This window comes from Apostichopus japonicus, chromosome 2, assembly GCF_037975245.1.
Source record: "Apostichopus japonicus isolate 1M-3 chromosome 2, ASM3797524v1, whole genome shotgun sequence".
Classification (NCBI taxonomy): domain Eukaryota; kingdom Metazoa; phylum Echinodermata; class Holothuroidea; order Aspidochirotida; family Stichopodidae; genus Apostichopus; species Apostichopus japonicus.
Window position 1 is genome coordinate 18,590,351 of NC_092562.1, and position 11,827 is coordinate 18,602,177.

General features: G+C 36.5%; 1 protein-coding gene across 1 annotated transcript; it reads right to left on the reverse strand.

Annotated features, from left to right (window-relative positions):
• Positions 1-1,357: 1,357 nt before the first annotated feature.
• Positions 1,358-9,678, reverse strand: LOC139980928 (uncharacterized). The gene is made up of 5 exons (XM_071992979.1): positions 9,451-9,678; positions 6,735-6,902; positions 5,770-5,889; positions 5,133-5,270; positions 1,358-2,393 (listed from the first exon to the last, which is right to left on the reverse strand). The coding sequence occupies exons 1-5, from the start codon at positions 9,511-9,513 to the stop codon at positions 2,178-2,180; spliced, it is 705 nt and encodes a 234-aa protein (XP_071849080.1). The 5' UTR covers positions 9,514-9,678; the 3' UTR covers positions 1,358-2,177.
• Positions 9,679-11,827: the final 2,149 nt, after the last annotated feature.

Genomic DNA, 11,827 nt, shown 5'->3' on the forward strand with positions numbered 1-11,827 from the left:
TGCCAAGGGGGAGTAGGTGAAGGGCTTGTGGGTTACTCATGTTTAAACTTCAACATTCATACAAAAGACATTATTCCTCACAAAATTGAATTTAATAGAAGACTCATCAAGTGTCCGAAGAATTACTTGAAAGGTCAGAAACATGCACAATCGGGACCAATATTGGTGACCCGTAAAATGTATACGTCCCATTGAGACTGCAGCTGTGTACGCTATTATAGTGTTGACCATTTCCGATAAGCGGTGAATATGATGTCCCTTCTACACTTCCCTAAATACATGAACACGTTGGTTCAGCATTCGTTTGTTTCATTAATGGGCAAAATATGAATAAAAAAGTTGAGGAGAAGTTTGCTGGGAGACGAGAACAGCAGGACCTAACACTTTGACTACTTCTGAATTTGATATTTTGGAATTTCTCACCTTGTTACAAACTACATCAAAGCTGATTATTCAAGAATATTTATAATAATTTAACATAGTCATGACCGAATTTCCAAAACGTCAACAGCTGAAGTTATATTCGATGCAGAAGAAATTTAAAGACTTAAATTTCTGAGTGGTTTTGTCGTTTTATATATTCTTTTTGTTTTCTTTTTTATGATTATTGTTGTTGTTTCTTTGTCCTTAGTTTGCCTGCAAAACCGACACTTGCCTTGAATAGGCTATCACTAACTGAACTCATGCAGGCTGCAGACGGAAGAAACTAACGTATGCAACACAGATCGGGAGCCTTTTCTACGTCAGTGGCCTCTGTATGGGATCTTGTTCTGTCCTTGTAAATCAACCAGAGGTGGTTGTGTGTATTGGGGGAAGGGGGTGTTACCTGCAACTGTAAATGGACAGGGGTGGGGCAATCAAAGATAGGATCTTGACCCGAGTGACAACATCTGAAGATTAGAACGATACATTGCGACGGAGGTGAGGTATACTGCCATTGACCAGGAGTGCAAGAGCCGACAAGGGGCAAGCCTCTCTTGAGGACCCTAGGGATATTTATTGTTCTCTCCTAGTGATTTCCAAGCACAATTATATACATATATATATATGTGTTAAAAGGAGGTATTACTCTGAAATGACTTTTGTTCACCAATCAGAGCTGTGGTCATTCCTCAGGCTCAGGATCTGCTTGGAATTCTTTGATGGGGGCTTCTTCACTATCACAACATTTAGGAAATTGTGAAATGTGAAAAAAAAGTGTGGCTTGAGTATACACGGGAATTTTTAGCATATTTTATTACAAAGGGTGAATGGAATCGTGCGCAATGTGAACAGATAAAACTGTAGCTTAGATGCAAACTCAAGAAAGACATGTATAACAACAAATTTCAATGAAAATGTTTTTTTGGGGGGGAGGGGGAATGTATTACTTTAAGTAAAACCCACCACCTCTTACTATTATCAATTTCATGTTAGACCTAAACCCGCTCAATATTATCACTGATTAGGTCTTAAAGTTTCAAAATTGGGACAAACTATTTAAAATCAAAATAAAAGCATTTCGAAATGCGTAACTTACCATAAAACTGTGGTTAAAGGGTACACGAGTGCAAGACTTTGTGAGTCTTTTGTGATATTTGTGATTGATTGATGATCTAAAGTTAACTTGAGCGAACATTAATTTTTTGAAAATCCAAAACGCAAGAACTACAATAACTCATTGTTGAAGAACGTATAGTTCACAATGTGCTCCTTCTGAATATAAGATGTGCACGGTCGAAAATTTTATGTAAGAGATGGTAAAACTAAAAGATTCCCTTTACCAATTTTTATTGAGGCTTTTCTTCTTTACATTTCACAGCCTAACATAATAGTTTTAAGACTTAAAACAACACCTCTTTCATTGCTATACACTGTATATGCTAGGCGTAATAGAGTCACTCTAGCAGAGGACATGTTCATATATGTCCTCATATGAAAATAAAAACAGAAAGAGAATGAAGTAAATGTATCATATTCCATCTTATTAGTTACCACCGTTTCAAGATGTATGAATTATCATATGTGTTAATCTTATGTGAGTCGAAATTCAAGTTTTAGAAATGTTGGCTGGTTAGGTGACAAGAAATACAAAATGTTCCTTTAAAGTAGCTAATGTGAGTAATTTATCTTAACCACTCTTAAATGCTGATATAACTTATTTAATCGAAATATATCTGGATGTTTTAGTCGCGAGACTAACGACCGAACGAAATGCTAATACAGATTTTGATCCGTATTCTAAAGTGCATTTTTCGTTTCACCAATCCGCTCTCTTGTGGTGTCAACCAATACGAATCGCCGTTGGAACACTGGCTTGACACAGCAGGGCTGTTAGTCAACTTGATGTAACCCGCAGGGATGAGATCTGATTGGCTAAAGACGATGACGTCAACGGTTTCATCAACTGGCACCTACAGGAGACATAGAGAACACGTTAAATGTCGTTGAGAATTAATCATCAGAAAAATACATAAAAATCGAAGTACATCCCTGGTGGAAATTCCAGTTGAACTGGGTTCAACTGGAATTTTCTATACGGAAATTGACCCAAATTTGAACTAGGTTGAAATGGGTGAACTGGGGTTCCCAACTGGTTCAACTATGTTTTACTGGGTCCAACTGGTTCAACTATGTTTTACTGGGTCCAACTGGTTCAACTATGTTTTACTGGGTCCAACAGGTTCAAATATGTTTACTGGGTCCAGCTGGTTCAACTATGTTTTACTGGGTCCAACTGGTTGAACTATGTTTTACTGGGTCAACTATGTTTTGCTGGGTCCAACTGGGTCAACAATCTACACAATATAACACCACATTATAAGAAGTTTTCATTCTTTTACAGTAGACCTACTGTATGTAAGGGTGTTAGCCACTGAAAATAAATGTTTGTTCTTGATCAGAGAACTCTGGGTTTGGTGTGATGACCAAACACAGAGCAAGACACATCAAAAAAATGGAGAATTCAACTGGATTGGATCAAAAGAAATTATAATTATGAATAACAAACAATGTACAGCTGATCTGGGCCCAGTCAAAGAATTAAATGAAACAACTTACAGTCGTGAGGTGCGCACCCAAAATATAAAGAAATACGCTTAATTTAAAGTCTGTTCTGGTGAGTTGGCCTGCTGGTGACATCAAGTATTCTACGACCTCAGATCTTCCACGACATCATATATACTACGACATCAGTATAGTTGAACCCAATAAATGGTATTATGAATGTCCGATCCCAACAAAATAGTATCCTTTAATTTATATGAAATATTGTTCCAGGGTATCCTTACAGTAAAATATTGTCAATATCCTTTGTAGTAAAATAATGTCCTTTATACTGTAAGTGATGGTGTCATGGAATATCCTTTATTGTAAAGTAATATCCTTTATAGTAAATAATATCCTTTATAATAAATAGTGGTCCAGACTGTCAGTTGAATATCACAACTTCCATAAAAAGTAAGGTCTACAGTAACTTGAACTATGTAAATTAAGGTTTAAAACAAACTGTTCTGCTTTTAAACTATCTTTCTCTTCTTTTACAACTGCCTTGCTCAGATACTCATAGCCAACTGCCTAACTCCCTATGTTCAGTGTAGGGCATCTTCACATTTGTAGCATATATGTGTATGCTGTACACTTCACTAATGACTTTTGCAAAGCAAAATATGTTGTAATGCCAATAGGACACCTCATGTTTGGAACAACAGTCAAGGCAATTGCGTAAATTTTGAAATTGCTATTATGTTTGCTAAAATCATGCGGCTAAATATAGGTGTTAACTTGAGTATAACTAGGTTAGGCCCCTATAAGCTAGGCAACTATAACGTTAGGATATGTCTAACGTTAGTAAATGTAGCATGTGGTATACCTAGTAGGGAACCGGTTTGTTAGGCCTAGCCTATACTATAGTCCTAGGCCACTATATGTAAAGTTTCTGTTCAATTCAAATATTTATGATAAAGAGCACGTTTACAATCAATTATAATGTTACAAGTATGTGTCAATAATATAAAGATACTGCAAGATCACAAAGGAGGGAACTTAGCCGCGGTAATAATTTGAAATTGTTGGAAAAATCGGTTACAAATGCGATTATTCTGCGAAGCTTCTGTTGGCGTATGTGGTTTGCGGATTCGGAATTTATAAATTTAGCGCTAACGCAAGACAAATGTCGAAGTTCAAATTTAGTCGGATCATACTATTTTGCACTAGGAAGGCATTTTGCCTACCAATTATTCATATCAACGAACAAAGTATAACATAATTTTTTTCAAATTTATTATATAGTAAATATTTCATATTTTTAATCATTGCGGTACAAAAATGTAATCGTTTAATCATAACTGTGATAAATATGACAAAGATTTATTTTACACCCCTCATAAGTTGGCTAATTTAGCATTTTCAATATATTACGATACGGTTACTGCTTACGACTTACATTATAATATTCTCGATAATTACGCCTAAAATAAAAGCAGTCAACATAGTCCAAACCCAGTTGGGCCAGTGTGAAACCTAGTTCAACCCCAACAGGGCAAGTTCACCAGTAAACATAGTTCAAACCCAGTTGGGCTTGTGCAAACCAGTGAATAAAACCTAGTTAAACCCCAGCTGGGTCAGTTCATCAGCCAATAGTCCAAACCCAGTTGGGCCAGTGCAAAACCAATGAAACCTAGTTCAACCCCAACAGGGCAAGTTCACCAGTCAACATAGTTCAAACCCAGTTGGGCTAGTGCAAAAACCAGTGAAACCTAGTTGAAGCCCAACTGGATCAGTTCAAACATAGTTCAAACTCAGTTGGGCCTGAACAAACCCAGTTGAACATTGTGTAAACCCTGTTGAAACTAGCTTATGTACAGCATAGCCCAGTTGTAACCCAGTAAGACCCAGTTAAACACAGTTATAAACAAGTTAAACATAGTAGGCCCTAGTAGAACCTAGTTGGTTTTTTTAATGGGTTCTACTGGAATTTCTACCAGGGATTGTTTAAACACATTCTTAGATATACGCGTCACACTTGGCCGAAAGGAATTGTTTTTTTCATTTTGATGCGATTGGTTGAAGATATAAGCGTATTTTGTCGCAAATTTCTGATAACGTTATGCTTCTGTTCTTTTCTCTCTGCTTTGCTACGTTGTTTCACTCACCAGGTCTGATCCGGGTTGTATTTCTTGGAAGTAGAAGGGAGGAACGTTATCCATATCTTCCATTCCCATGTCAGGAATTTCTTGCAATCGGGTAAAGTAGCAGGTCGAAGAAGTCTGGTTTTTAATCATCACAATTTCCTGAAATATAAAATAATTCATAAAATGTCATTTAAAGTATGAAGCAGATGGGTGACGAGTAAATACAATAAAATGCACTTTCAATTGGTGCTGAGTAAATAGTATGATAGCCTGTTATCGCCGTACAGAAAATGGAACTTTCTTATTATATATGGCTGGTTTACCAAAATTCAATAACCATCCGCTTAGAAGAGGTTTGAGCATGTGCATCCGGTACGAAGAGTACAAGATTCAACACACTAAGAAGTACAATCATTATTTCTGTCAGCGTCCTCCCTGCCCCCCCCCCCAAAAAAAAATCATCCCACCCTATATACCCCTAAATAACGAAATTAACCATGTTCTGCTGTCAAATAATTCGCCTCTTCTGTTATAATATGTTGAAGTATGGCTTGTCCATTTCTCCCCATCCGAGCTTCAGTTATTGCTTTGGGGAGGTTGGAAGGGTAGAGTGTTGTTTTAAGACCAAGGTAAACTTGCTCTTCATAAATGGGCTTACCCTTCCATGATCAAAGATGGCCACAAAACCATCGCCGATACTTTTAATGGTGAGAACGTCACCCTCGGCCGTCATGACTTCGTGATGTTGCACGCCATCACCAATCTCGTAGGATACACTCTACAAAGAATTAAATTCACCATTTGACAACTATCTGTATAATGTTGCGTTGAAGTAGTTTTTAGGAATCAAATGACTAAAATCGAATCATCATAACTACTGTGACATTTACAACTAACAAAATTAGTCTTCCAGGGTAGAAATATCCAAGTTTAAAAGTTCCTTAAGCCATGTTTGTCCATTACGTGAATAAACTTTGTTTGTATTTCTGCGATAAAAACGCGAAAATAGTTTTAAACATGTTCTCAGTCGTGTGGTATGCAAATGTATTGAAGGATTAACACTTTTGCTTCTTAGTACTTTTACATTAGATCTGTTAATTACTTTAGAACGACTTATTGCACAAAAAGCAATGATAGTAACCTGTTATAACTCATTTAATTTCAGGTTTTATTTATTGAGCAACGAATCCTTAAAGATTTCAGATCCATTATGATATAAGTAGCTGAATAACTTGCAGCTTACATGAAGCGGCCGAATTTTCCAGGTCCGCATAACAATTCAAATATCAATGGGAAACTATTAGACTTGTGATCTTAAGTAACAGACAAACTCGTCTCATCTAAACTGCACTCATCTAAACTGCATCATTATATCGCCTGGAAGGGTAATTATCTTACGTAGCTAAACAGCCTCTTGTTCATATGGGAAAAGCCGAATTGCTTACAACTCACACTTCACGTCGAATGGCTATCCAATTTAAAGTGTAAGCTCGCGTTGGGTTTGTTCTCTTACAATTTCTGGTGTGTTCCTGGTATGAACTGGAAATAATTATTCAGTGCCCACTAAAACTATAAGATAACATCAACTATATGACAACCATTATCGCTTCAGCTTGTACTTACCCGAGTAATGACGATCGGATCTTTCGCTTCGACTTCGCTTGATAAGTTGTTTACAATCGTTGCTTCTGGGGCTGACAACAACATGAAAAGTACACCAAAGAATCCTACCAGGATGGTCACAACAATGACTGATATGGCCACCACGTACAGCGTGGTCTTATCCTTACCCTATCGGATCAAGAAATATTAGATCAAATTAACAGTTCAGATGGGAAAAAGTTAGTATTTGACAAAGTGACTAACGGAGATATGAAATATTGACAAGCCCTGCAGAAGATTTCTTGAGTATTGCAATATTGTAGTGCGAGTCACAAGTCATAGAAAGTTGCATAATGTATGACGTAATATCAGTTTACCCGTTTCCAACCCGGCAAAATGCAGGGAAAGACATCAAAGAAACATATTTTAAAAGCACATATAAAACTGCTAACTTCATTTCGTTAGCAAACCCACCACGATTAATTTCTCCACTGGCGTTTGCAACGTTTAAAATATAACATCTCCCAAATAAAGTACAGTTTTTTATAGCTGTTGGCGTCGTTGCTCAAGAATTATGGATCGCCAAAAGGGTAAATGCTGTCGAAGATGACAGCTATCTTGATTAAGATGACCACTTTCTTGATGATAGAGAGAACTATTTCGTGTGTGACGGCTATTACTCTCACGACTATGTCCATTTATTTGATGATGACGACAACCTTTTGGAAAATGTTGGCCACAGTGTCATCACTTAGATAATTGTTAACTTGAACTCAAATTTCCAGATAATAGTATGCAATTCGAATACTGTGCAAATGTAAGGTACATTCACGTTTGAAAATTTGGAAACTGAGTCTAATGTATTTTCGAATGAATATGAATTGATATAAATTAATAGTATCGATGTTAATTTACTTTCAAATCGCAGAATGCGAGTTGTGAAATATTGAGGCAATATCACTTGTATGCTTTAGGTATAAGGTTACGAGTAACTATATTCAATAATGTCTCAAAATCGAACGAAGAATTGAAGATGTTTCAATGAATGAAATATTGTTGGTAATAAACAATGTAATATTTCTGTCTGGTTAGAATTATGTTATATTTCATAAACAGACCGTTAAAAGTAAAAAGGTATCAATTGATCATGTTAATCATACGAATTTCAATTAATTCATGCATTTGTCCATTCACTGGGGTGCAGAACGTAGGACAAATAAAAAAGGATACATCTTCACAATTGATTAAATATAACACTAAGAGCACATGGCCACGATGCAGGATACACGATCATTTAAGACAAGTTCCGTCAAAATACTGGTTACTGAGCCGATGAATACCTTTGCACCAGAGAGTTTCGAGTTTGTATACACATGGTCGTAAAGATCAGTTTCAGAGCAGGGCGATGCGGGGGAAAGGGTCGGCAACGGTTATATAACATTCATGAATTAATTTCGGATATGTTACTGCTGATGAATTTCTTTAGAGGTGTTTTTGCAATGAAACAGTGCCGTGGATTGTTTTCATACATAGAATAGGATAGCAGTATTAATTAACTAAATTTTGAAGTGTTTTTCAACTTCTTCATTTACTTAGCAACCGGCTCTCCTTGCCTTCGCTATCCACTCTCCTCAACCTATTCGACCCCCTCCATGCCACCCAAGAAAAACTTCATAAAACACGACATGAAGAAAATGACATGATATTACGAAGAATACATTTGCGATTATATTATAGCTTTGTAATATATTTTTCGATGGGCAACAAAATATGAGAACTCAACATTCTATTTGTTATATATCCTATGTTGGCAACTTGCGGTAAAAGAGACAATATTGGGTACGATATACTGAAGTCAAAATTTTGAAACCTTTAGAGCGCGTTGTTTCAAAACACACTTTGTTCAATTTCGTAAAGACGCAAGAACGTGGAAGAATTATGGTATATCACCCATATTGTTGTTCTGTTTATTTAATAAGTTTGGTTTGGGTAACATTACTCTAAGATCTGTTTGTTGTATAATAAAGTACCCTATATTTATATATTTATTGATAAGAAAAAGTGCTGTTATTATCAACAGAACATGACTAAATGAAGGGGGAAATCGGTATCAGTTTAGGACCTGCAGCTCTGATGAACCGCATGCCTCTCAAATAACTAACGATGTTTTCAGATTACTACTCAATTAATTGCTTTAATCTAGTCTCCTGAAAAGACACAATCAGATGATATAATCTGATCTACTAATGACAACACAATGAGGTACAATTATGCAAAAGCAAAGTACTAACACTTTGTCTTAACGAATATTAATCATTCAAACGGCATAGCAAATACCGACTTTAGGTTGCCGTGAGTTTAAAAACATTTCCATGACGGGAATGAAGGATTAGACAAACTGACCTGACATGGAAATCCCTAATAATTGCAATTCATTAACTTACTTGTCAAGTTTTATGTAACATATCGAGTAAACTTGTAAATATTCCACATTTGACTTTGCAAGTGTTGATTATGACACTGATAAAATGTCTGGACGACGAAAACGTTTCTTAATCGAAAAAGTATACATTCATTACTCGTTATATTTAACGATCATCCAAGTGGTGAAAGAAACCTACAAAAGGCTGTGAGTTGGCTTGATCAATTGAAATAAAATTTCGAATGAGCTTTAAAATAGTTATTTGCAATTGAAACAACAACGAAAATAAGAGGAAAGCTTAAGTGATTTCCTTACCTGATACGCAGGAGGTAAATCCATCACCATGGAAAGATCTTTTCCTCGCATCTCTTGAGCCATAGCGATGAAATAACTTGCAGCGGTGTTTGGCACAACTGTTTATCAGGCAAAGAAATTGTAAGTGTAGCTGGAGCTTATTGGGTTCTAGTCACCATCCTGGCTCCTTTTATCCTTTCTGGGAAGCTTACTTTTCTCTTAAAATCCTAGTTACATGTGTCACTGACGTAAGTGATTAACAGATGACCGGATCCATGATACAATTAGTTTTCAAGATTTTAAAGGTTTTATTAAAGAATTGATGACGCTGGCTGGGTACCTGAGACCTATAAAAACACATAATATAATAAAGTAAATAATATAAATATAGCCAAATCGACCCTGGTATCTTCACACCATTTACTTCAGGGAAATCCCCAAAATCAACCAATGGTCACCGGTACCATAGAAATACCAAACATGTTGTTACTAAATACAGCTGCTATCCGCTACACCAATGGGGGCGTCAACTACTTTAAACCGCGTGACCTTTTGTCGATATGACACCATCAATGAGATATATAAGAGACATAAATATACTATTTATTAATAGCGATTGTGCAAAGGGTTGTTCGTAAGTAAACGGTAAGAAATTGTAAACGTAGGTGGCTTTTATTATGTGCGAGTCACCATCCCAGCTCCTTTCATCCTTTCCATTGGACGTCTAAACATTCATTTTTTTTCTCTTTCTAAAGACACCAAACATTCCCATTCCCTTTTCTTCAAGTGAAGGTCTGCTTAAACGACCCCAAGGCAACATCGCCTTATTCATCAAACCAGGGTCTGTCTCTTTGCACGTTACTGTAATGTCTTCCCTTTAACCTACTGTAATGTATTCCTGTTAACCTTCTATTGTACTATTGCTAAAATCAGTGACCTTACTCTAAAACCATTGAAACTTTACCGTGGTTTGAATATAATGATTTTGACTATAATTATTTTTCATTTAATAAAACCAGGATTTAAAAAGGGGTTTGTGTGGCTAAATCATGTGTCGATTACATGTTTTCGAAGTCGACAGATGACTTTTTACACACATAAGGAAGGGTATTCCAGTTAAAATGGTTTCCAATGTCATTCATCTCGACATTTTTAAAATATGGAGTTTACTCTTTCAAGGAACCTAAACATAGCTCACTACTCGCATAAATTTGCATACAAGACAACTGTGTTGGAACAAGCGCAATTATCTACCGCAATTATCTAAAAACATCAGTGAAAGCGGCTGAAAAACAAGTGTATAGCAACTATTAACAAAGTTACACAGAAACTCAAACAAGCCCACCCAAGTTTATTCAGGGTTCTTTTTTCGAAAAGGAAAAAGAAAAACTAATAATTGTTTCCGAATACAGAATAATCTAATTTCAAATGTTAAACTTTGGCACTGCGCCGATGATAAAAGAAATTAAAGAAGAAGCACACCCAGCTATTATCACTAACTTTGAGTAAGGAACCGATTGTGATGAACACCTGAACAAATGGAAACATCACTGATCTAAATGTTAATTCATATGCAGAACTTAAGAGGTTACAACTTGAGCCACATTAAGCTGAAGTTTGGAATGTTTTTTTTTTCTTTTTATTAAACTTGCTTTGTTCATATTTCTGATGAAGCTTTACTATTAGAAGGGACACTTACTCAAAACGCTGTTTCTTTTCCATATTACAAGGTGGAATGTTAACAGATTTGACCCTGAAAACAATGCCAGCATAAGGTAATATCAACTAAGTCAATATGTTAGATTCTACATTTGCAAAACCCATAACTTTAAAAACGTGTAATCGACGCGGGATTTAGCCACAAAACCCCCTTTCAAATCCGGATTGGTGCCAGCATAAGGTTATATCAACTAGCTCCAATAATTTAGATTCTACATTTGCAAAACCCATTACTTTAAAAACGTGTAATCGACGCGGGATTTAGCCACAAAACCCCCTTTCAAATCCGGATTGGTGCCAGTGTGGCAGTAATGAGTGTCCGGGCGTCCGTAGGACACATATTACTAGGAAATAGTGTCTCATTTGCGTGAATAGTGTCTCAGGGACACTTTCCCTTGCTTTCTACGCCACCGTGAAAAGTGTCCGGGTTCTCTTAAAATAGCTTTAACGTGGTTCTGTTGAGTGACAAAAGTTTCTGGCCCTATCTACGTTCCCTTATGACCTTTAAGGAGGAGGTAATTTACCAGCAAAGACCAAGTTGACAATGTTATATCGGTCAGCATGCACCCTCAAAACTCGGTTAAAGCATAACTAATACTCCGAGTGTCGACAGTTGTGGGAAGGAGGCGGCAAATGTTATTATTCTCGTGGAGACTACACCCAGAGGGGCGCTGTCCGC

What these genes read in the sequence shown, in the direction of transcription:
- LOC139980928 (XM_071992979.1), bottom strand. Translation starts at nt 9,513, where the DNA reads ATGGCTCAAGAGATGCGAGGAAAAGATCTTTCCATGGTGATGGATTTA. An exon ending in CCATCTTTGATCATGGAAGG is followed by an intron (nt 5,271 to 5,769) that starts GTAAGCCCATTT and finishes TTTATATTTCAG; the next exon opens with GAAATTGTGATGATTAAAAA. An exon ending in TACAACCCGGATCAGACCTG is followed by an intron (nt 2,394 to 5,132) that starts GTGAGTGAAACA and finishes TGTCTCCTGTAG; the next exon opens with GTGCCAGTTGATGAAACCGT.